Here is a 25,989-nt window from a genome sequence, read left to right as displayed (position 1 = left end):
GAACCTCCGATCTCTCAAAGGTATGTATGTATGTATGTATGTATGTACCTATATATGTATTAAATAACTGAATCCATTTGTTGCAACCAACAATACAGTTTGATATATTAAAACTAAACTAGTTAAAGAAATTAAGATAAAAAACAATAATAACACTACAAATAAAAAAAAAACGAAAAAAAAAAAGAAAAAAAAACAAATTTAAATTGAAAATCTAATCGTAATACTCAAAGATTTATTAACAAAAAGAAAAACCTTAAAAAGCCAAATGAAACGAATCCATACACACCCGTTAGATACATATATATATACAAGTTATTATAATAATATAAACAAATTATTATAATAATGCAGCAAATGTGTGTTAAGAGAGAGAGCTACAATAAGTAAATCATACAAAATTTCAACGTAGACAAAAAAACGAAAACGGTATTTAATCAACAAAGCCATAGAAAAATGATGGACAAAAAACAAATAACATAGCAACAAACTACAAACAAACAAAAATTAACTCAGACCGGACCGAAATACTTATATGTACTCAAAGATACGTTAACATTACACATGTACACACATAACCTTAAATCGCTATTATTAATATGAATTACATTAATAATATTAGTAACAAGTCAATAGCAATCAGTTTACTTTTGCCCTCAGCGTACTTGTGGACCAAACAATTGTAAGACTGTATGCGTAAATAATGTAATCTACGTCCATAGCTGAGCTACTTATTGCAAATTTCAAAGCACGATGATAACACGTACAACACTTTCAGCAGAAGAGCCATTCATGCAAATCCATCAAAGTGCGATTCTAAAATTTGCTTACTATAAACAAAATAACGATCAATTCACTTTTTCTACCCATTTTGAGTTCAATTCCCTCGGAATAACCATTTAACTTAGCAAACTTTCTTATCTCCGCTTTGCTTTTCGTCTCCACACAAGAGCAGACCGTAGCAACAGTTTTATAAGCACGTGCATGCCTTTGCTTTTTTCCTGGAGCGTGGGAGAGGAGAAAGCAGGACTAACAACCCTTTTGAAGTTATTTAGCGTAAGCATAGGCCAAGAGGAAAAATTCTTTTCTATCTTTCTCTCTCTCTTTCTCTTTCTTTTTTTTTCCAGCAGTAGTTCCTTTGCCTAAGCCCTGTGACCTGTCAGTGCAAGTAAAAGAACATTTCAATTTTACATCTCAGACTTTAATTATTGCCCGATATACAAATATGTTATCTTGATGATTATTTTAATTATTGTTATTTACGTGGCACGCTTTAGACACTCGAATTGTTAGGACTTGTTGATAGAAAATAAATCTAATTCGCTATAGGTTGTTACTTCAGTTAATGGCGTTATTACTGATTCGCTTCCTGGCCATACATTCACTAAATATCACAGTCGCCTAATGTTTGACTTTCTTAGAAAAAGAAACCTTTTTTTTCTCAATTTTATTTTATTGAATTAAAGTCCTAGACTTGAAAACCCCCATAATATCTTTATTGAAAACGTTTTCACACGACGAACTGCATTCTCTCACACCCCCTCCTTCGTTTACTAGTGCGTTAGCTTGTACATATGTCAAAGCATGTTGAACGCGTTAGAGTGTTAACATCTCTACTACTCATTCATTTACCGTATAAGAGCAAAAACCTTCATATCGAACCCTAATTATCAAACTTGTACATATTGTATCACTTACAGATCCAAACCGTTTGCAATTACGGTTTTCGTTATGAAAAACTTTAAGATACAAATAATTAATGGCGACAACTTAGAAAACACAAGTAAAATTATTATACACGGCCCACAATTAAATACCCTACACTACGTTGCTCAATACGATTATTCATATAGTAATTTTTCAAAGTAAGCTTTTGCATGGAAGATTGATGCGATCCGAACCATTTTCAATAGTTCGCTCGTTGATGGACGAAAACGCGTCGTACCTGTAAGTTGAAGACAAGAGTAAAGACAAACAGAGGACGAATTAATTTAAGTCGATCCAGAAAGCGATTGTAAACTGAGTGAAGTACCGGCTATTCTGAAACGATTCAAAAAAGATAAGACTTGAAAGTGGACACATCAGAGACGGCAGGGATACCTTGTTCCAAAGGCGAGCAGCCCAATAAAAAAACGACGAGTTGCGGTGGAATGTTGTGCAATATATACGTAAATTCAGAACGAGTACGCGAGGCTTCTGAGAAAGCTATTTAGTTCTGTTGAAGGATTTAATTGGCGAACATACCTCTTTTATCTCCGTAGAATACTTGTCCCGAAGGTACTTGTACCTAAGCGCAACAAAGCCCACATTATCCAAGTGCTCTGGACACACTTCCGTCGTCCCTTTCGCTGTATGCGGTGGAGAGCCTCGAACAAGAATTTAGAGGCTCCCACCCACACATGCGGGTTATTCTCGAATTTTGGATATAGTCGGTGTAAAAGGTATGGGTATCGGCTGCAATAAAATATTTTGTGCGCCGCTTTAAGAACCCAATCCCTTGACTCCGTCTTTCGACATTTCGAGCACATGTTCTGTCCAACGAACATAGTTTTATATTCTCATATCCAAAACATCAAGGGCTGCCGGTCCTTCCACATTGACATCATCAAAAATATTTTTCCGATATTTTTGTGAGGCACCGACTCAATGTGGCATTCACAAGAAAGCGTTTGTTCTCTATCTCGTTGCTGCATCGTCTTTTACTAAAGGAAAACGAATGACACAGGTTACTGTGACTGCAAACGAGTAGATAGGTTTCTCCGTTATGCATAGGAGGTCGTTAATGACTACCAAAAAGAGAGAATTGAAAAGAACAGAGCCTTGTGATACAGGGTGTATAAAGTTTCTGCGAACATTTCTAAAACCCCGAATGGCTTGAGAGATATCAATCTTTTATTATACGAATTGATTCGGAAAATGATTTGGTTAATCTAAGTTTGTCGGCCCATATATTGTGTGTTCAACCTATAAGTGGCAATTTTTAACATATTTTCGTGAACTTTGGTATACTTGGTACTTGGTTCGACCCAAGGACGAACATTATTGAAAACGGTGGGTATCGGATCACTTTTTCGATCACTGCCCATGTTCCGCCTTATTTCGATAAGTCGTTATAAGAAAAAATGTTGTAATTTTTCCACTTTTGCTGCAAAAGTCATGTAGCAATAAAGTTTCAGCATTCTAAATTGATGCGAAAATTTTGGATTAGATACAGCAACTTTTTGAGCTCTTTGCCTTACAACCGTTCCCATAGGGACTGATGGTGAAAAGACCAAATTTTGCAATACTTCATGATGAAAATTTGTTCATAATAATAATTTTACATAAAAATTAACCGTATCGGACTTGGACTACATGGCTCTGTTGTTTGGATACCAACCCATATTAGGATTCTAATGAAAAATAAGGCTTCATATCCCAAAGCGGTCTAATTTTTAATATGTTGTGATGAAAATTAATCCCTAATTAAATAAACCGGAGGGAATTTGGCTCACATAAGTTAATTTTTTGAATCACAGCGCATGTAAGATCTCTCATGAAAGCAAATCCTTCTATGACGATAAATCCCAATTTGCGGTTAGTTATGCCTGAAACAATCGGAAAATAATAATATATTTGACAAGTTAATTAAGTTTGCTAGGCATTGAAGTTCGCTGCATGGGGGCTTGCGTGAAAATTATGCATTTACATAAAAATAACATATAGTTTTTGGTGTATTATTAAGAAAATGAGTATAGGACTATATTAGGCGAAGTGATGTAACATTTTCAGTTTTTTTAAACTTAATCGCGCTAATCGTTATTCAATTTCGAGTTGATAACTGCCACAGGTAGTATCAACGAAGTGAACTTAAATTGATTTCAATTATTTAGCTAATGTTACCGGAACTGTACCACTTTTAAGCTTGGAATTCATTTAGAAAGTACTTATAAGAATTTCTGTCCTTATAAGAATTTCTTTAAGAAGCTGCGTTAATTTGGTATTCAGTTCGTATTTTGAGATTAGGTAATGCTGCTTAATACTGTGGGCTTAAATATGAATTTAAAAGGAAACACATCTCTAGCAAAATATTCTCTATTAAGAGGATACATTTTGTAAATAGATAGCTAAAAGGTTAGAGTATCAGAGAGAAGACGCTCAAGAACATACATTAAGCCCAAAGAATAATCTCTTTGGTAGCATTAGAAAGATCACCTAAAAGTTTGCACACTTTCTTAAGATTGTCTTATGTTATTTGGGGTATGAGTGGCACCGCCACAATATTTAATTCTCCTGGCATAAATAATAATCCATATTTCATTCAAAAAAATTCTATATACGAAATAAGCCATGAACTATGGGCCAAAATCCAATATATGAAAACTTATTGCCCAAGTTATAAAGACTAGCTGTCGAATAAATTGTTTAAGCTATGGCCGCGAAATCGTGCACCATGGGTTGAGGCGACATCGGACAGACTATTTATAATTTCGTACACACAATCGTTTCGAGCAGAGTGCAATTTTTATACCCACCACCGAAGGATGACGGATGTATCCGTTTTGCCAAAATATTCAAAAGAAAGTTTTACAAATTTCACAATTTTCCATTAGCATCAAGTCTGATATATTTGAATATCTTGCGTGCAGGTTGATAATGAAAAAAAAAAATTTAGTTTTTTCCTTTTTTTTGCTACTTTTTAAAATAACGGGAATGGGTATTAAAGATTCCGTCTCCACGGTCGTCACTTAGCTGCTGGGGTTACAAATTGCTTTTGATTTCTTTCCTAAGGGAGAAAGAAAAGAAGAGAGTGAGAGAGAGAGAGAGAGAGACTGGGAGAGATTTTGTAAATAACACTGTGGGGTGTAGAATAAAGTTGTGAATCTCTCTTTTGGAAAAATTGCCTGTAAATTATACAAAACTGTATAAATTCTCACACGAACGGGTACGCAACACAATTCTTTAAAACTTTGAATAATTGTAGAGTCTGTACCAAAAACACCTCCGTTTGAGTGAAACTTTACGTTTCTTGCTCAATTCCAAGGATAGTGCTGCTACGATACGATATACAAAGTCTAAATAACCATATTGTAGAGAAGACGAACCGTTAACATCGATGATAAAGCTAAATATCTCCCGCGGCGCAACATTTTTTTGACTTTCGCGTGTTCAAATCTCAAATGGAATAGAGTCTACTAGATGGTCAGTGCTCAGTTGGTAGGGATATAATACTTGCCGACTGGGCGCCCACTAGCCTGTCACCACCACCTCCCTATCTCTTTCCTTTTTCTTCAATTCTTTCTGACCGTCGTCGTGTTACACGGATAGGAAACACGTGTGAAAACCGTTAGTTTTTAGTATAAAGGAATCCAACGCCAAATGACAATCCTTGTTCGGACAATGCTTAGAATTTTAACCTTAGAAGTCCTACCTTCCCTACTGTTATCAGCAAACATGACGAGCTTTATTACATAACTTATTGTTTTTCGAAGGATGCTTCGATTTTTATAGCGATATTTCAACATTGGTTCTTTTGGGAACAGCCGCGAAAGACGAGATTTTCCCCTAAGATGGAATTTAGAAATTGCCTAACGCAAAAGCCTAAGCAACAGCCAGCGGCGGACACTCCTGAAACGGAAGCATTTTTGACCACAAAAAACGGATCGTAGTAATTTATACTCTTAATAGATCGTTAGTGAAGAATTCTTTTTGTTGTGACCATTTTGATTCCGAAACCGGTAGTAATTCTGTAAAAATATTTAAGAAGTATTTTGGATTAGATCAGGTTTGTTGTACATTACTTCTGAAAATGCGTATTTACAGAGGATTCATAAACTTGTTGAGAAAGCCGACTTTCTCTTGCGATTAAACATTCATCTCAGTGTTTTGAACATAAACATGAGGTCTTCGTAGTTCATCTTAAAAGTTTCATTGATATTGTTGCGGCAAATGCCAGTGTAACTACACTCCGACTTCAAACACACCCACATCTAACACTAACACTACCACTACCACTTCCACTCTATGCCACCGCTCATCTGCCACTACAGTTACTACTTTATCTACATGTACAACGATGAGTACAAGGACAGCTAGAACCATTAACAACACGATTACCATTTCAACTGTAATTATTTGTACAGCAATCACCACAGCAACTACAATCTGCAACGGCTTACTAAACTAAAACTTGCGTTGTAGTGATGTTCGATGTTTGGAAACTTGGAAAGATTAAGGATAAACAAAAACGATATTTCGACACAAGTCATATAAGTCATATAAGTGTGTTATACCCTACACCGCTTGTGGTACAGAGTATACTAAGTTTATGCAGACGGTATATGCCTGTCCGCATGTCCGTCTGTTATTGTTACATGTGTTTTTGTGTTCATCTTGTACGTGCTTTGACTCAAGGACAAAAGCCATTGAAAATCTTTGCCATCGAACCATTTTTTCGACAAGAAGAAAAAATATTATAATATTTAGAATTTTGCAACAAAAATAACTTAGTAATAGTATTTCGGATTCTAAATAGGAAAACTTTCAGTCAGATAGAGCACCTCTTGCCCCATAATCGTTCCTGCGAAACCTGAATGTTTATATAATAACATAGCCTAATTTTCAATACTCCTTGGTGAAAATTCCTTCATAATATTTTGATATAAAAATTAACCATATCGAGTTGAGGCTTATTTTTGGATCCCAACCCATATCAGAGTTTTAATGAAAGCTGAGAAAGACTTTATATACCAAAAAGATCTAATTTCTAAAGTAGTTCTTCTATTGCCACATGCCTAATTTGTGGCTTGCTATGACTAAAGCGACACTGAAACATAACAAAATCGTTGACGACGTTCAATTTAGAACACTTTGGTGTTTGAGCATCCTTCAATGTGAGGACTTTCATGAAAATTATGCATTTGCGTAAACGTAATGTATATGTGTGTGGGGTAATGAAAGTAGTGTAGGGGTATCGGAGGGTCGGTCTAGCCTGACTAGCATTCTTACTTACTCTCCTTTTTTTTGGGCTTGCTTCGTTCTTCGCAATTAAATGCTAAGTAAAGATTAAAAGAAATTATTTTCATATGAAAAATTTTATTCCTTTGCATTATGAATGAATATTTACCCGTTTATGTATGTAGAAATAGCGAATTAAGTAAGTGAAAGAAACTAATTTATTATATTGTATAATAAAAAGAAGTAATCAGAGTAAAAACGTTAGTATCACGCAAAAACAACCTATTCCCACAAAGCGCGCATCCGTGTCTCGCCGGCATCTACCGTCATTCTCTCTCTCTCTCTCTCTCTCTCTCTCTCTCTCTCTCTCTCTCTCTTCACCAAACGCCGTAGTAAAGAGTCAGCTAATCTTTATTAATCTCAAAATGCACTATCAAAAAAGAAAAAAAAAATTATAATTCGAACAAAATTTTATTTATCGGAACACGTTAAAAACACAGGAAATCGCATTAATTGATTTAGTTGAAGGACCAATATAAAGAAAAAAAAAAGAAAAAATAAAAATAAATAACTTAGGACCGACTTCAAGTTATCCGCCCATATATCAGAAACAATAATTTTTCTTTTTACTCGCTTTCCATTTACGAAATCTTTTGTAATTTAAAAAATGCGAAAAATAAAACTCACAATTAAATCAATAAAAAGCAAAGATCAATCAATCATTCATCAGTCAATGCATTCATTTATTCAATATTTAAGAAGACTGTTTGTCAACCAAAATGTCAACAAAAATAAAATCAATGTAAAGCTTTAAAAGAATTTACAATACAACTTTAAAATGAACCATAACCACACTTACACTGATATTGTATTAATGTATGCATGTACACATATATGTATCTACATGTATTCACACACGTGCATGTAAGCTCGGAGACAGCAGTACTGTGACACACAGCCAATAACAAAAAAATAATTATATATATATATATATATAAATGAAAGAAGCATCGCTGACGCAACAGAACAACAAAAACAATAACAACAACACTCTCTCACTCCGATATGCCTGGGTTTCAAATATTTAACTAACGGTAAATTTGTTATCCTTTAATCCCCAAATTCGTGGTTTCCCTTGCAAACAAACAATATTAACGTGTCTGGAATTTTATCTGAAAATCAAAAAAAAAAAAAATAAATAAATAAATAAATAAATAAATAATATAAAATCAAATACATAATAATAAAGATATAGTAACGAGAAAAATAATGGAAAAAATAAAATATATACATATATATATACTTAATTATGCCAAACAGGGAGTTTCTTTATAATAAATAGAACAGAGTCTCATTGCATTTACATATTAAAGCAGAAAAATTGCACAAATACGCATATACATAGTAACTATTTCACGTATAATACGGTATCTTAACATAAATAACATGGAACATGAAGCAGCGCCACTCCCAGCTCCGTTTTAGCCTATTCACTACTTGAATATTAGATTTGTTAATGGTTTTCTTTCACAAAACAAAAAAAAAAAAAAAAAAATTTTAAAATATTTAAGAAACATACGCAACAAGACAAATAAAATTAACTCCTACTCAAAGTTGTTGGGGCCTGACTTCACGGAAAAACTATCCTAATCAACTCAATACATTTTTAGCGAACCAAAAACAAAGTCACGATTTTCATATATTCGATGAACGGGGCTCGAGGTTTGTTTTAGATATTTTGGTGTTTGGACGATTTTAGTAAAGGCAACCCTTTAATTGATGCACTGTTACAGAACATTGGCATCTCCATGGCCACCAGATGTAGCACATTGAGTGCTAAGCCTTTGGCATGAAGTGCACAGAAGAGATGTGCTATGTGTCGGCCAATCTGTTGATCAAAAAAAAAAAAAATCCATTGAGCCCCAAGATGGCCTCATAGAAAAACACCTCTCAATTCTCGAATGAACGCAGTGGTTCGAAACCCTAATACTTTTTTCATTTCTACTTCAGTCGCGACTTTTCACAAGACGTTCAAGGTTATTACTTGCGATGTTGAACACAATCACCACTGTTGCACTTACCGCTACCAATATGAAACGTAAACTATTATATATATATACATATATATATATACATATACATTATATGAAAAATATGTGTAGAAAATGTGCACATGTCTCATCCCATCCATGTCGAAGCCATCCGCTTAGTTTTCCCTAAGCGCAACAATGACTCATTCTCATACAGAAGTCATCTAAAAATTCCTAACACCTTGTAATGCAAATAAATACCCCTGAAATGTTGGGTATGACTTGATGTATATAATATTTTTTGGAATTGTTGCCGAATTATTAGAACAATTTAGGCGAGTTTTTGTAATCTACCTGGAGGTTTTAATAAGCGCAACAATTTAAGAAATTTAAGGCGCGGAGTCACTCACCAATTTAGTTGAATTTCGAATTAACCCTGACACAACAGAAAAACCGAAAGTAAACACATTATAATGGGCCACTGCCTACCATTAAATACCCGCCCTTACTTTGCCTAATACAGTTAATCGTAAAATGACTTTTTAATATAAGATGCTATTAGAGGAAAGGTTGTGACGAAAGTGCCCAATCTGAATCATTTTCAACGGGGCTCGTCGTTGGTAAAACACATCGGTGGACCAAGCTTAACCAAAACGTCTCAAAAATTGCGACCTGAAAATTGGTGGACAGACAGACAGACGGACAGACAAGTTTAGATCAATATGGAAATTCATTCTGAATCGATCTATAAAGGTGGGTCTAAATGAAGTCCTTCAAGGTCTTACATGCATCCGTACAAACTTAATATACCATATACCATAAGTGGTGAAGTAATAAAATGCTTGCACGACAGATGGTCAGACGAGCAGAAAAGCTTAAATCGATTCAGAAAGTGATTTTGACTCGATCGATAGAATACAAGATGGATCTATTTCAAATGCGTCTGAATATTGTATATAACCGACCAAAGTTAATATAACCTTTTAAGATTAGTTGTTTCCAGTATAATGGGAAAATTTGAGCCCAAATTTTTTTTTCTAGACAAAAAGATGAAAATCGTAAACTTCTGCAGTTACAGATAGAAATTACGTTATTGTCTCGCATATAGTTTTAATAGCCTTTACACCTCTCACCGAAAAGTGGCGTCGCGGCGCGTGAACGCATTGGATTTTATACTCTACACCAGTTACGGCACAAACTATATTAAGTTTGCGTAGACAACTGTAACACCGAAAACAACTTGAAATAGACCCACCCACCTTTTATTATATTGATCGGGTCAGAATCACTTTTCGAATCAATCTAAGCTTGTCTCCCCATAGCGCCTTATTTTGATATGTGATTTTATGAAAAAATATTGCAATTTTAACAACTTCGTGACAAAACCCACTTAGTAATAGTATTTCAATTATCTGAATTGCTGTGAAAATTTTGGATTGGATGGATCAATTTTTTGAAGATCTTACCGTATAAACGATCCTACGGAAACTGAATTTTTGTATGGTGAAAAGGCCAAATTTTCAATACTTCTTAATGAAAATTCGTTCATACTAATAATTTGACATAAAAATTAACCGTACCAAACTTGGACTACATAGCTCTCTTGTTTGGATACTCACCCCTATGAGGATTCTAATGAAACGTTGGGCTTTATACAGCTTAATATTTTGTGATGAAAATTGATCCTTAACTAAATAAACCGTAGGGAATTTGGATCACATAAGTTTATTTTCTAGATCACACGGCTTATCGGGTCCCTCATGAAAGCAAACTCTTCTATGGTAACAAAGTCTAATTTACGACTTGCTATGACTGAAACAATTGGAAAATAATAAAGTCTTTGACAAGTTAATTAAGTTTGCTAAATTTAGACCACATTCACGTTTATGTATCCCAAAACGAGAGCGCTTTCATGAGAATAAAAATAATGTCTATTATTAAGAAACTGAGTGGATCACTGTATTAGGCGAAATAGTGTAGGGTATCTAATGGTAGGCCTTGCTCGAATAAAGCATTCTAATTTGTTTGCTTTTAGTTTTTCGCTTATCAGATTGATTGAGACGGTGCAAATTAGGGCCAATTCACGAGGAGTTTTGATGAAAATATTTTGAAATTTTGACAGAGACTGAAACACGGGATAACTTCCAACGTACATAGAAGGCATATAGTTTAAGGAGTCGTCGGTGCATACTTCCCCTATCCCCAATCTATACTACTTTAAAAGGGCTTAACCATTTTATAACAATCGGTTTTTAATTGGCTAACTCTTCGTAGATTTTGAATAGAGCTGTAGAACACCTTTCCCTTTTAGAATTCGATGAAAACGTTTTTGATACATTTCGTAGCCACTGAGACCAAGGAAAGTAACATTTTAAACAATTTTATTCAAATAAACACAGTGTGAGGACGATCGTGTAAAAAAAAGAAGAAAAACCTCTAATATAATAATAAATTAATTATACAAATCAAACATCTCAAGTAGTCGTAGAAATGCCACTCTATCAGAAACCATATTTCCAAAAATTTTGTTTTATTTTCGAATTTTTATGTTTTTCTACTATTTTTTACACAACAAAATACTGAAAAAGAATTCGATATGAAAACAACAACAACAAGAACAACAAAGACCAATTTATATAGAAATGTACGTTTTACATACAGAAAGAATGAAGCAAAATATATAAAAAATTATATATAGCAAATAACAACAACAACAACAACAAAAATCCATTTACAATATCCAAAAACGTGCATAAAAATATTTAATTAAAAATCTAAAGATTAAAAAAAATAAAAAATTAAAATAAACAAAACTCAATCTAAAACTGAACTTAAAATAAAAACAAAAATTTAACCAAAGCAGACGAGATATTATCAAAATTATACAATTAAAAAATTAAATAATCGCAATTGCATGAGGAAATTAAAAGAAATAAACGATAAGGATAAAGGGGAGAAATAATTGAAGTCTTAAAATCGAACAAACGGAAAAGAAATTGAATTTCAAAAATAAATGCTAAACAAACCAAGTTAAATTCAAAATTTAAATTATATGCATAAACCAAAACCAACTAAAAATTGTACATTAAGTCAATAAATTAATAAGAATTGTTATTTATATTTAAACTAATTGTAAACACTAAGCGAACACAGATGATACACACACATTAAAAATAAATAAAAACAAATATAAACAAAAATAAATCTTAAAAGCGGAAGTTATGAAACTTGAATTGTGAAAAAAAGAAAAAAAAAAGAAAAGAAAATGTTAAAAAAGTAAAAAAAAAAAAAAACAATGTTCTGCAAAAAGCTTTAAACATTAGGGTGCCTACAGAAAAAAATGCTATAATTAGAACTTAGTAATAATACAAAAAAAAAAAAAAAAACTAAACAAAAGTTGAAAAACCAAAATGAAATCAGAGTTCAGAGGTTCGTTCATATCGAATGATGTCCTTTCTCTCTCTCTTTCTTTCTGTCTCTCTCTCTCTCTCTCTCTGTCTCTCGCTTTGTCTGTCTTTCCTTCCTCTCTTATTTCCTTCACTTTTTCTTTCTTGGCTCATTAGCCAATCTCACAGATAGACGTGATATACATGAGTGTAATTAACGATTAACTTCCGAACCGCACCGCTAAAAAGTGAGAAGAAAGATAAAAGAAAAATAGAAAATAACTCAAACAAAATGCTGAAGCATTGATTCTATGACACCACATAGGCATCATTCGAATGAAGGCCGATTACTTATGCATAAAGTCATTTAATGAATTATAGGAAATATCTTGAAAAAAAAAAAACTTGTGTTACCATAGTTAAGTTAAAAATTGTTATAGTTGTTATTATTACTATTATTATTATTATTATTATTATTATTATTATTATTATTATTATTATTAATGATGATGATGATGATGATAATGATAGCATTTAATGAAAATAAATACCATGTGAACTAAATTAATAACTCACCTTAATCCTGTCCACCCTCTTCTATCTTTCCAACCCTTTTCCCCCACTCATAATACATTGCAAACTCAACATCAACAATAAGAACATGAAATCCATAAGTTATATAAAAAACTTAAGCAAACAATAATAATACAAACAACTATAAAAAAGAAAAACAGAAAATAAGCAAACACATAATTATGCAATAACAAGTAGGCATAAATATATTTACCTAAACTAAAAAAGGAAAACAAGTAAAAAAAAATGTGAAAACAAAACTTAGTTTCAATAAATTTTAAAAAATGTTTTATTTAAAAAAAAAAAGGAAAAACAATTAAACTATTTCAGATTATTGATTGGTATTTAGAAAAAAAGGTAACTTTTTATAATTTATTATTAACATTTGTTCTATTTAACATGTAGATAAAAGACATTTAGAAAAAAAAAAAAAAAAAAAAAAAAAAAAAAAAAACATGAAAAATTTGTATTCGCCTTTGAGCAAATCAGTTGCGAGATCCACCACCCTCCTAACTAGTGCGTTAATTCCGCATTGGGTCGCAGAGTAGGCAAGAATCGCGACTAACAAATCAAAGTCCGTGGGTTCTCAAGTCTAAATGCAGTAGAGTTTACTTTGGTCGTAACTATAGCGAGTGAGATCGGTCTGTGAAGACATAACAACTACCGATTGATCATATACCGACAGTAAGTGATCACCCCTCCTTCCTCACCTGTTTCTAATCCTCACCGTGTTACAGGAATCCCCTGAGTGATTGGTCATATTATAAAGAAAAAAAAAAAAGCATTGGGGACAATTGACAATGGGGTTCTCAAGACCGTTTTTTTTCAACGTTAGAGCTTTCGGCGACTCTGGATGCAAACTTTTTCCTATCGTTACACCAATTTGCGCAGCAACATGTATTAAAGCGTTGCGATTGTAATGTATGGTCTCGACTTCAGCTTTCTGCACCAATTTCTCCTCTTCCATAACGGACAAAACTTGATAATCTTTTATCGACTTGAATTTTTTGCGCTTATCATGATTTTTGATACTTCTGTCTCTTCGTTTCTTACCCCTCTTTTTAATTTATTAACGACGGACGGACAAAAATAATATATCTTAATGTTTAGGTGGTGGATATAAAAATTAAGAGTAAATTCGAATTAGCTAAACACACATAACCGATAAGATTCAGATCTGTAAGCGGCAAAGCACGGCTAAGGGTTTAATTGAAAGTCCAATTTCAGATTGCCGTAATTCTATAATCTACGTATCGACTTCCACCGCCGCAAGAGTAAACAGGCCGACGTCAATCCGCTGGAAAATTTTGTAAATGCGCTTATATCTATGTTACGTGTAGGAATGTCTATTTTTTCTTTAATCACCTGAAGACCGGAAAAAAAAAAAATAATAAGCGATTGAATTAAATTTTGTTTCTCTCAATTGATTACCCACTTTATAGGATGCAGGTATTTCGGAAGGCGTACGATGGACGAGAGTACCATTTATGTAAAGCATATTTGCAGCGTGCTCTTCGGGTAAAGTGATTTTTTGATACTTAAAACTAGCTTCTCTTTCCATGCGTCTTACAATTTCCTGACAGATTGTACTATTGCTGACGCAAAGCACATCTGGTCCAGCCATTGTTATATAATATTTCAAACGTTGCGGCCCGCCAACCTGCAAATAAAGCTTTCGAATTGGTTATTGAATTTTTTTTATCTTAGATCGTAGTTCACTTGCTTTGATAGGCGTAACCGGATATTCGGGAAAAGTGATAGCCACCGCTCTAGCACCATCTTCGTTGGTAAAATTTGATATGCCTACAAAAAATTCTCGCCCTACAATATATTAAACATTATGTGATAGTTTTCTTTTTTTTTTTGGTTAAAATCTCTTGCAACCCACCTGTGAATAAAACATCGCCTCCATCCAATTGTGCGTTCGAATGATCAATCAGTTCCACTGGAATGTCCAATTCTTTTTTTAATATTATAGCCATACTATCCGCCTAACAAACGCACACAGCCACATACCAACACCCATACCCAAAACATATAAACAAACAGATATACATGCACACAAACACAAACAAATATATCACTTAAGAGTACATTTGTTTATTAGCAAAATACGCACACTTACCTCCTTCTTTCGCATCGGATTATCGGATTTGCCAATCAGCGCCACTCCATTACATATAATCGCGGACGTCTCTACAAAGACGCTCTCGGGCAGTTCATCATCTGGCGGTAACTCAATAACGTCGAGACCTATCTCGCGTAAAAGGCTACAAAACGATCGGTGTTGCTCTTTAGCCAATTCTAGATCGCATGGTTTGTCCACTTTTAGAGAATTTGAAATTCTACAAGAGACAGAAAACACTTTAACCGTTAAATTATTGATCGTAAATGTGTTATAATCATATATAAAAAAATCCAGCAAATTCGTATCTTCTTGCACAACCTAATCGAACCCCCTTAGCTCATATTTAATCAACGCAGATCATTTTGAACACGTTTTAACTGGAGTTGCAGCAATCATTCATGGTATGCTCACTTCAGACTGCAGGAAATAGGTTACGCGTCATGCAATCATTATTATCATCATTAGAACAAAATCAAAGATCTTAATTAGATTACTAGTGTAGAAAGTTCGTAGACTACGTGCGCTACAAGACTACGAATTCGCCAAAGTCTTTCAATCGATTATTAATATAAAGTTCACAGTATTGCTGAGTTTTTGCGAAACTTAGTCTTTGGCGATCTGAAGCTTTTTATTAAAAATATATTAATCAGTAATTAATCGTTGATCAACTCAATCGGTTATTAATTACGATCAAGTAGATCCGTCTGAGTGGTTGAATAGGCAAGAGTCTCGACTAGCAATTCAACGGTCGTGGGTTCAAATCTCAAGTGCGGTAGAGTTTTTAATAAAGCCGAAAGCCTTAGATTTCTAGTGCTTTAAGACAGACATTAGTCTTAGAATTTATTCTCTGGCTAAATTTATAAATAATAATAATACGATCAAGTAAAATTAAAAAAGAGTTTTGTACCACTAACACTGCGAAGACCCTGATAATAGTTCTGAGCCCCTATCCACATTGACAATAGCTTCGATACTAGTAGGTAGACAATTTCATAACTTTACAGCGTTAGCAAATAATAGTCCTGACGATCGTAAATATTTATAGTCGGGAATATACGGAAAATTCATTCTACGCCCCAATCTGGCGAAATGGACTTTCTCATATAGATACTTTGGCGTACGAGTATAAAGATCGCATATCCGAAATCAAAACAAACATTGGATGATCTGAGTCTAAAAACTTTAACGACCAACTGTAGTCTGATTTTTGAAATATAGTCAAGGTTGCTATATACGTTGGCCGCATTCGTACATGGAGGATAGCCATCTTGTTGCAACTGCAATTATATAACACTAGGCAGCAAATCAGAATCATAAGCATTAGGTAATATTATCATATTTTATAACCTTAAATTATTAACAACAGGCCGACGCGAGATACGACCTAAATCTTTATTAATTCGTTGCATCAAATCGTCGACAAGTCCCCGCGGAGGAGCATACCGAAATGAACATTACAGCTTTGGCAGCACGTAGCTAAACCATTGATGAAGGTGCTAGACGAGATAGGTCCCATTGTAGTGTCTTACGGTATACCAGAATTAATGCCGCATAATACAATGGCGGACTTTGACATACTGATTTTCCAAATAAGACTTGGCAAGTTTCATCTCAATTTCGTCGGAATCGTAATAAGAGCTTAGCTTCTGCAACAATACATTATTTACATATGATCGGCTCCCAATTATATATATGTAAGTTATAAGTAAATAAAATTGTAGGCTTCAAACAAATAACAATGGTGCCAACCATTTTCAGCTGACGTACCAAGTTATATACGTCTATGTCTATGTATGCAATTGTGGCCAGTAAAATAGTCTAGAAGCACAATAGACTCTTTTATAATATGTAATTTGGCCATCGATATTTCATGCATTTACTTATATTCGACCCTAGTTAAATTTTGCAAACGATGCCAATAAGCAATGGAGTATAGTCGCGTGATAGCCGCCACAACACTGTGAATTGTCCTAGTATAAGGATCGAACTTTTCATTTTTCCAAACTCTTGCTATTGCCTTGAATTTCCATTCCCAGCGAACGCACGTACAATGATTTAAGAAAAATTTTGTTTGAGTCTTAATTTAACTTAATTAACATTTAAACTCAACATCCAAAAAAAAAACAAATATTGAGTCAATGTCTACGATCTTACGCTTTGCTTTGACTATGTTCCATTTTCATGCGCTGACAAAACGAGTTCAAGCCAAAATATATTTTAGATAGATAGTTCCCTCAAGCAGCATGTGTTTGTAGGTTCATACGTTTTTCAAAACAAGCAAGACATAAAAACAAAAACGGGTAATATTGGGCGAAAAATCCTTTACAAGCGCTTAAGGCAGAAGCATAGAGGGTGTGACGTAGAAAAACTGAGAAAGTAACCAGCTGAGCATTGCTTTTTAGTGTGGGAATCCGTCTCCCGTTTAGGTAGAACGAAAAAAGAATCGCAAAAACAACAACAAGCCGGACCATGACCATACATAACAATCCTCATCAGCTAGGAAATCGAATGTTTATTGTTGCGGCGGCTGTTTAATATTTGTGTCTACAGGATCAGCTGAATATCGAGTGGTCACATCGCTCTGCAGGCTAGTTTTACTATAGCAACACGTACAGACGGCATAGGTTGCAATTAAATCCACAGGAGAAGAAAGTGATAGCACGTGTACAATAGGAAAAAGAAAAGAAAATATAATGTAAAGTGATTTCCTTAAACGTCAATTATTGATCTCAGTCTCATCTGATCCCAATGAAGTGGTCAAGTTTGTTTGCACGGATGAGCAAAGTAATTCAAATAATAATGTGCTCAATATAACCTAGATATGGATAAATGAAAGAGAAAGAGAGAGAGGGAGCTTTGTACCAGTAGCAAGCCCAGCGTAATGCTTCAAAATCAAAATCAATATATCCTCTACTTAGTCCAATCGTAAAATAGAGTATTTTTCTGAAGCGTTTTTCAGAGCGTGGGAAAGCTGCGTCCTCTGAACGTAATTGTGGGTTTAAAAATGCCCTTTTATTTATTCCAGGCAATGATCAACAGTAAAGGGCAATTTATTTATCATATATGAAAAGGTAAATCCAATAATATAAGCTTTCAAGTTCAATAATTATTTTTAATTTATGCACAAGCAGCCCTCAATCGCACCTATGGAGGGGGATACGTATATGAAAAATGAAGACATCATCACGCCGTCAACGCACATTTCAATGAATATACAAGAATTTTATTTAATTTCTATCGCTATTGCTATTAATGATCACACTCTCGCACCCACGATAATTCAATTGCAACTAAAGTCGTTCAACATGCATTTATTGAATTTTATTGAGTGCGAATCTATTCATATATAGTTTGGCGCAAAAGTGTCTCACTGCATACAATGAAATTGCATTTCTTTTGCTCAGTACGATTGCGAACGCAAGTTAAAATATTCAATATGCCGAAATTAATCAACGACCAACGACCAACGCCCCAATGGCCTAATTAACATTTCCATAAAGCATGTCGAGGAATGAACAAGCCGGGATATTAAGACCAATGATTTCTTTTTATCTGCCCTAACAAATTAACACATAGCTAATGAAATTTCGCACTTCATCCAAGGTTGTTTACAAACTCATCGAAAAAGCTGAGGAACTTTTGCCACAACTGCGTCACAAATACACGCACCTTGCCACAATCGCGTAACTATACTTCATCGTCGTATTCGATTCTTTGATTCAACACTTTTCGAATATCTTTTCAAGAATAATAATATTTTCGCATTTACATTACACGCATTACATGTTTAAAACGATTTCACTGGACTAACTTGAAAAGTAATCTGCTCTGAGAAGCATAATGCTATTGCTTTGTTATTGCAAAATTTCGTCTGCTCCGTGATTGAAACTCTTTAAATCGACAATCGTTATCGCCAAGCATAGTGCAAACACAGCACAGATATCACTTAATATTGCATTTTAATGTTATCGAAGACTATAAATATCAAAATTGGCCGACACGAGATTCGCAATCAGGCGAAAAATTTATTTATTTTTTTTTTTTTAAGAAACATGATAGAAGATCATTAGGCCACAACAAAAAATACATGTTTCCCTAACGCTAATCAACCCGAATATTACTTGAAAGTTCTCGACGAGCAACTCAATGGTCGTGAGTTCAAATTTCAAGTGCGTTAGAGTTTTTAATAAAGGCGAAACCCTTAGATGCTAGTGCTTTAAGACTTTAGTCTTAGCATTTATTCTATGGGTAAATTTATAATAATAATAATAATAATAATAATAATAAAAATAATAATACTTGGAAGTACTTAAGTCAGAATAATTCATATATTCAGACACGTGGAGTTATACTACTAATCATATCGCTAGAAAAACGCTTGGCTACCCAGCCAAATACACTAGGAAACCACTAAAGGCGGAAAAGCACAACAGATTCCAAATGAAAAATATATTCCCAAACGGTTTTAGCTCTTGCAACGCTTCACACGCGTAGTTAGATGCGGCCAGTAAAATAGTGTAGAAGCGTACGACGAAAGACATTAATAGAGTGTGAGAAAGTGTAAAATTATATACGCAATATATAAAATTAAAAAATTGCAAAACACACTATAAGCGACTATAAGATATATAAAAAAGGAAAGGAGGACTTTTCCTGCTTTCTTAGATTTGACAACACAATGATATTCGTAATCGGTAATCGAATTGTGTAACGGGCTATCCAAGACGGCAGGTATTAGATGTCATCCGATGTTTCCATTGTAAAGTTAAATCTTTTTAACCATATATTTTTTCACAAATTTTTTGTAGTTTAAACTTGAGCCGTGATTGAGAGGGACTTGAAAAGAGAGTGTCTCAACGAAAAAGGAAATTAACTCGTGAAAATTTTCATGTTTTCAAGACAGAAGTGCGTCGATCAATTTACTTTGATTTTTATGGCTGTAGTCCCATTTTTTGCTACTGCGTAGAGCTGGTGTGAGTTCAATTGTAAACGCTATTCACTCGCGGATGAAAGTCGTGGAGGTCCTCCAACAACGACGCTGGTGTAAAAACATGTCGCAAGGTGGGTATGACGGTGTGATTAAGGCGACCTTAGGCATTAGTCTCACCAACCTAATCATTTAGCTGCGAAGAAGCTGTCGTTGGGTTCCGCATAATACATTCCCAAAAATATGATCGTATTGTCACTTGGGAAAGGTACTTCAAAAATACGCATATAATTTTCTAACAAATAAAAAACATGTGTCTGTGCAAATGAGGTGAGAAGTAAACGGCAGTCAACTGTAAAGATTTGTCAGGATGAACGAACGAATTTTTACAAAAGTTGCACGAGTTTGAAGTACTTCGAAACTAGTGACCCCAAATGACGGCAATAGCGCCTGTAGAGGAGTGTGAAACGATCAATTCTAAATGATAAACAACCATTTGTTTGTCAGAAGTCTTTGGAGAAATTAGCAAAACACTCAAGCGTCATATGATCACCCTTCATTGTACTTGCACCTCTGTTTTAACAAGCAACCATTTAAAAACACAAAATATCCAATTAATAAATTATCCGCTGTAGAATTCTGATTTTGTATCTTCTCTGTGCGCGTGTGGACGAGGATTTTGTGGTTATAGAATTAAGGGGGGAAGAAGAACCCTAGATAAAGAAATGTTTATTTAATAAGCGGACAGAATTTCAAGTGATTACCTTTGCAGTTAAAATCTCGTATAGAAGGTTTCAATTAGAGCGAAAAACGGAATAAACATTGTTTAAACAAATAGGCCGTATGTTCAGGTATTAATAAGCGTTCATGTCCATATGAAAATGTACGCAAGGACGTATTGAGTATTGCTAACTCTAGGAAATCCAAAGCTTTCGCTAATTAAGTCCGAAATGCATCGAGTACGTCAAGTGCTACCAAAAGATGAAATCGTCTCGACCGAGGTTGTCAAGGAACATATAATATGTTAAAAAAGTGTTAACAATAATTAATCTTTCATTAAAAATAATAAAAGAAAAGCTATGCTATGGTTTTCAGCTAAAAACAATTAATTGTGAGATTACATTCTTACTCATGTGTTTGCCAATTTATAGGGATAGGCTGATGCCTGATGAGCTTTTTTGCAGTTATATTGTTAGTCTGTCTTCTTGTAGGGAAAGAATAAGTAAATGTACTTTTATAGACAGTATCAATGATGAGTGTGTGGTTTAGATCGCATTAAAGCTATACATTTTTATTCAAATAAAAATATATATCTTTTTTGCTTTTTGTTTATTAATTTGCGATTTTTATAATAAGTAACGTTGCGTAGGCAATTTCGTTTTCAAATCGTGACATTCGTAGACCCAGAGAGGACGTACTATCTTGCCTTGAAATGTATGAGATGTAGCAACAGCTTCATTCGTTATAACATATTGCGCATCGGATAATTTATGAGCTACGCAGCCGGCATATTCCTCAATGATATTAATCAGCTTGATTTTATCTACACTGGCCACATTGTTGCAAATGAAAAATTTTGACTGGTTAAAAAAGCCTGTCGAATCCAGTTCTTTTAATTTCTCGTGTAAATAATCTTCCTCATCGGTGGTGACGTCATAGACATCTCTTTCCTCTTTGGCCACAACAGTAATGGAAGGTGCACTGCCTGCAAAGTCAAAGAAAATGCTACACTTGGCTTAGAGCGGATCTTTTATATCCACCACTTCACATAAATACATAAGAAAATTGAACTTGGGCCAATTGGGACAATCTTCGCAATTAAATTAGTATTATTAGGTTATTACATACAGTGCGTTTTCCTTTTTGCTATTGTTTGCTAAGTCAGTAACATAGACAAATCGAAGTCGCCTAATAATTTTACTGTCATCAAGAATATATACACGCTATAGGCAGTTTGACGCGTTATTTTGTTTTTTGTGTAAACAAGAGGAGGTACACCCCTTGTTTTTCGGTGGTGGATATAAGACTGGGTAAATATTTTTCTTTACTTAATTGAAATCATTTACTTTGTTTAATTCGTTCAATTTCGTCTTCTGTATCGCTATCGGAATTATAATATTTTTCTAATGATTTATTTGAAGCAATTTGATCTTCCAAATCATATAGAGCCAAGGTATTATTGGATTCACCACATTGCTTGGCCATCGATGCAATACAATCTAATAATTCAGATTCCTGTTAATTGAACTCATTGCTCTCAAGTTTCTGTATAATTACCGTTATCACCAGGAGTATTGCATTTGGGTCGCAATGCTTCATCTAAAATCTCTTCATCACTTTCGGGCTTGGTTAACTCCGTGCTATCGAGCGCGAATCTCCGCCATGGCAGATATTTTTTCGAATCATAACATTTTTCTATCCAGCTTCGAGTTACAATCCTTCCCCGTCCTTTTACTTGATTATATTTTGGAGTATTGATAAAGGCGCAGCTGCAACCATTAAATTCAGGTGAAGAAAATTTAGCGTCAATTAATTTCTGACTGAATTACTTACATTAAATGTGTGCAGGTATTATCCCAGTCAGCTTTGTACTTAGCACCCAAGGTCACTGCTTTTCTTCTCAATTCAGCGCGATCCGGATTTTGTATGCCGCTAATAACTAAAACAATACCATCAAATAATTGATTGAACGCTTTATACCTGATTCCTTCATCAGTTGTAAATTTTGACTTTTTGCTGGGCCCACTTACGGGAGAACTGTTTCGTTTTCTGCCGATGTCCTTGGTTTTCATTCCTTGATTCCCTGGCCCAGTTGAATGATTTTTTCCTGCCTCTTCTTTAACCTTTGTAATGGCTGTAATTGGATTTTTTTCCGCACACTTTCGTCTAGACTTGCTTTCTTGTTCTCTTTTTTGTAATTCCAAATGTCTTCTTTCTTTGTCAATCTGAAGATGCTTTGCTAAACGTGCTTTTTTCTCAACTTCATATGCGTTAACATTCCCATCATCATCATCATTGTCTCCAAAAAGTAGGTTATCCCGATTTCTATCTAGTAAATTGGTGGTGGAGGCTTTCTTTTGATCTTCAATACTTTGCCGTTGGCAGTTTACTATGTTGTTTGACGCCTTTCGTATGGCGGCAGCAGCTGTGGTTTCCACGCCAAAGCCATTAACTTCCTTGCTCGTTTTCCAACGTTTAAAAAGACTCGATGCAACTTCATTACCAGAGTCGGGCGAGTCTTCGCGAAATTTAAACTTTCCTATCTGCGATGGACTGATTACATCAGCTGGCGACTTTAGTTTGTTTTCATTAGACAATCGTCGCATAAGGAAATTTTCGGGCACTAATGTCTTGGAAGAATTTATATTTTTTTCAGTAGAATTGTCAATCAGGTGCACTTTTATAAAGGCGAGACCGTACTGTACATGTCTATTGAAAGGTTGCGTGCAAACAATCTTAACTAATGACCACTTACTACTAGCTACTGCCGGCACTAAAGCGTCCTGGTTAAAGCAACGTACCCGATTTATATTCGTGGAATTTTTGCTTTCCACTGGTGTCATAAATGAGCACGTTATTAAGATTTCCTTAAAGAATTAAAAACATAATTTTGTTGCTAATGAACAAATGAGAAAACAAATATACCGTGAAGTCAGTAGAAGTACAACTTGTCTTACCGACCAGTACTTCTACAAATGCAGAATGCTCATTACCGATATCAATGCCGCAAATTTGTTGAGCTTCTTTCATTTCCAGAATGACGTAAGCTTGCTTTTCGCCCGCCAATTTAGTTTTCCATTTTTTCCCTGCTTGCCCTTTTATCAGATTTGCCGCCACATGTACCTATTTGCTCAAAATTTCGCGTTCCATTAATGATAAACAAATTTCATACAAATATCTATTTTATTCACCTGATCTTCACTACTGCATTCACGCACTTTATTAAACAACGCAAAAGGCATATTATGTCAGTTTTACAAATAAATATAAATGAAAAGGCAATGCACGAACTATATATATATATTTTCGAAAAAAAACACACTTTCAATTTGATTACTTTTTATCGCAGTCCTTTCCCTTGACTAATCGAGGTAGTTAGTTAATCGTAGTCACCCTAAACACAGCAGCTGAAATCCCTTTTCTTTTGTTATTCACCCTATTCGATTCTATTTGTTTACGTTTGATTTTTTTGTGTTTATCACCTTGGCGTGTTCATTTTTTAAATATTAACTGAGTTGCCAAAAGTACATCATTTTTAGTTTGTTTCTAAGGTCCAAAGCCCTCAGTTGGAAGCTAACGCAATTAAGTTTCACTTGTATTCCCAGAGCTGGGGAAGGCTTTTAAATAATAAATTTTTCTAAAATGCAAACAAATTTAGTTTATAAATTTTTATATAATTACAACGATAAATTTAAGCGAATTAAAAATATTAATTACACATAAAATTACGAGTAAAACGCAAAAAAAGAATTACCTTACCTTATATCTTTCACAAATTTAATATTTTTGCTTTGTTTCGGCTGTTTTTAAGTAAACAGCTCAGTTTCTTTTTATAAATGCAACTCGAAACAAGCAAATGGAACTTCCCAAAGTTGCCAAATTTAAGAAATCGTGATTTTTGCCAATTGTGCTTGTATCTATTTACACTAAGATTTCCTTATATTTATTTCTCAAACTATGTGGAACTTGTTCTCATTTACATTCATTTTCTTATTTTATGATACAAATATACGATATGATATAATAATATAAAAAATATATTTAGCAGTAATCAGTCACATTGCTCCGTTATTTAACAGTAATCAGTCAGATTGCTCTGTTATTTAACAGATCTCCGTTACACTGCTTTGCCACTTAATAGATCTCATGATAAATGTGCTGCCACTTTGCAATCATTGTGTAAACAAAATGGGACAACCAAATTAACGCAAAACATCAGCAATTTTACTTATGTCTGTTTTAACAATTGTAGGATAGAGTTTCTCGCGCCTCCTGTGCATACATATAGCTAGAAAGGTCGAACCTCGAAAATGAGGCTTAGTAACACCATCCATACATAATTGGTGCAATGTATGCAACAACTACATGAAAAACAAGAATACAAATTATCAATCAATAAGCAAACCGAATTTTTGATTGATTATTAAAGTAAACAATGAAGAAAATGTCTTTGAAAGAAGAATCAAATACAATTCGCAAAGAAGTGTTTTCACCGCTTAAAAAGGATGATCTTTACATTGACCAGAAAACTTGACAACGTTGAATTGTGATCATTATTGACTGAGGATTCTTCTCAACATTGAAATTCGTTATGGCGTGAAGTGCTGATCGCTCAAGTGTTGCGAAGGACTCGCAAACAGTAAATTAGGAGCAACAGACAAAGCACGTCCAAAAACCGCTTATGAAATGGTGCTTCAAAGGCAACAAAGAAAAGTTTTTTTTGCATCGAATAGTCGATAGAGATGAAAAATGTATTTATAATGAGAATCTCTCTATCTAATGCGATCAGAAAGCCGTAGTATGTTAAGAACGGCCAGAATCAGGTGAAAGTATCAATGGCGATATGTACCGACGAACAGCTAATATATTTGAAGCGAGCTAAAGAGGAGGGCAGTGGAAAACTACATATTGCATATGATGTGAGAAATTACTTAAAAAGATAGGACGAAGAAGTGTTGCCTCACTCGCCGTACGCGCATTTTATAATCCATTCAGAGAATTCGCAAGTTGACTTAACGACTGGATCACCAAAGACTGGGTGTACTCTTTATGAGCAATCCGTATATTGATTGAAAGATGAACGACAATTGTAGCTGCAGATGGGTCGTGTTTTTAATAAATAATTATTTTATTTTTTAAACAAGCAAATGTGTTTTATTGTAAGGGAAAAAAGAAGGCGGAGTCATATTTGCATACTAATATACATACAAGGAACTCTTGTAGATACATTACTCAGGAAACCGCGCAAAACAAATCTTGTAAAAAAATACAAGCGTAAATTTAGTGATA

At 34.2% G+C, this 25,989-nt stretch overlaps 2 protein-coding genes across 4 annotated transcripts; both read right to left on the bottom strand.

Moving 5' to 3' along the window:
- Nucleotides 1-13,259: 13,259 nt before the first annotated feature.
- On the bottom strand, nucleotides 13,260-18,956 carry LOC119635143 (N(G),N(G)-dimethylarginine dimethylaminohydrolase 1). Its single transcript, XM_038029744.1, has 6 exons — nucleotides 18,723-18,956; nucleotides 15,051-15,270; nucleotides 14,814-14,916; nucleotides 14,649-14,746; nucleotides 14,361-14,585; nucleotides 13,260-14,290 (listed from the first exon to the last, which is right to left on the bottom strand). Exons 1-6 carry the CDS (start codon nucleotides 18,749-18,751, stop codon nucleotides 14,165-14,167), a joined length of 801 nt encoding a protein of 266 aa, XP_037885672.1. The 5' UTR covers nucleotides 18,752-18,956; the 3' UTR covers nucleotides 13,260-14,164.
- Nucleotides 18,957-21,241: 2,285 nt separating this feature from the next.
- On the bottom strand, nucleotides 21,242-24,227 carry LOC119641687 (DNA repair protein XRCC1). Of its 3 annotated transcripts, none has more exons than XM_038040477.1 (6): nucleotides 23,892-24,227; nucleotides 23,626-23,823; nucleotides 22,534-23,567; nucleotides 22,258-22,469; nucleotides 22,047-22,199; nucleotides 21,242-21,685 (listed from the first exon to the last, which is right to left on the bottom strand). In XM_038040477.1, the coding sequence occupies exons 1-6, from the start codon at nucleotides 23,940-23,942 to the stop codon at nucleotides 21,327-21,329; spliced, it is 2,007 nt and encodes a 668-aa protein (XP_037896405.1). In that variant the 5' UTR covers nucleotides 23,943-24,227; the 3' UTR covers nucleotides 21,242-21,326. The 3 variants fall into 3 exon arrangements, with proteins under 3 accessions (XP_037896405.1, XP_037896421.1, XP_037896413.1); XM_038040485.1 differs by having other exon boundaries at nucleotides 21,501-21,681; nucleotides 23,892-24,211; XM_038040493.1 differs by lacking the exon at nucleotides 23,892-24,227 and having other exon boundaries at nucleotides 23,694-23,780.
- Nucleotides 24,228-25,989: the final 1,762 nt, after the last annotated feature.

The sequence above is a fragment of the Glossina fuscipes genome, unplaced genomic scaffold (genome assembly GCF_014805625.2).
Source record: "Glossina fuscipes isolate IAEA_lab_2018 unplaced genomic scaffold, Yale_Gfus_2 0, whole genome shotgun sequence".
Taxonomy (NCBI): domain Eukaryota; kingdom Metazoa; phylum Arthropoda; class Insecta; order Diptera; family Glossinidae; genus Glossina; species Glossina fuscipes.
This window is presented reverse-complemented; position numbering and strand designations above follow the sequence as displayed.

Bases quoted from the DNA above. Each gene is read 5' to 3' on its own strand.
- LOC119635143 (XM_038029744.1), bottom strand. From the start codon at position 18,751: ATGAAGTATAGTTACGCGATTGTGGCAAG. The intron at 14,917-15,050 runs GTAAGTGTGCGT...TGCGTTTGTTAG, and splicing joins ATCCGATGCGAAAGAAGGAG to GCGGATAGTATGGCTATAAT. The intron at 14,291-14,360 runs GTGGGTAATCAA...TCCGGTCTTCAG, and splicing joins AAATACCTGCATCCTATAAA to GTGATTAAAGAAAAAATAGA.
- LOC119641687 (XM_038040477.1), bottom strand. From the start codon at position 23,942: ATGCCTTTTGCGTTGTTTAATAAAGTGCGTGAATGCAGTAGTGAAGAT. The intron at 23,824-23,891 runs GTGAATAAAATA...TTGAGCAAATAG, and splicing joins AATGCAGTAGTGAAGATCAG to GTACATGTGGCGGCAAATCT. The intron at 21,686-22,046 runs GTAAATGATTTC...TTGACTTTGCAG, and splicing joins AATTGAACGAATTAAACAAA to GCAGTGCACCTTCCATTACT.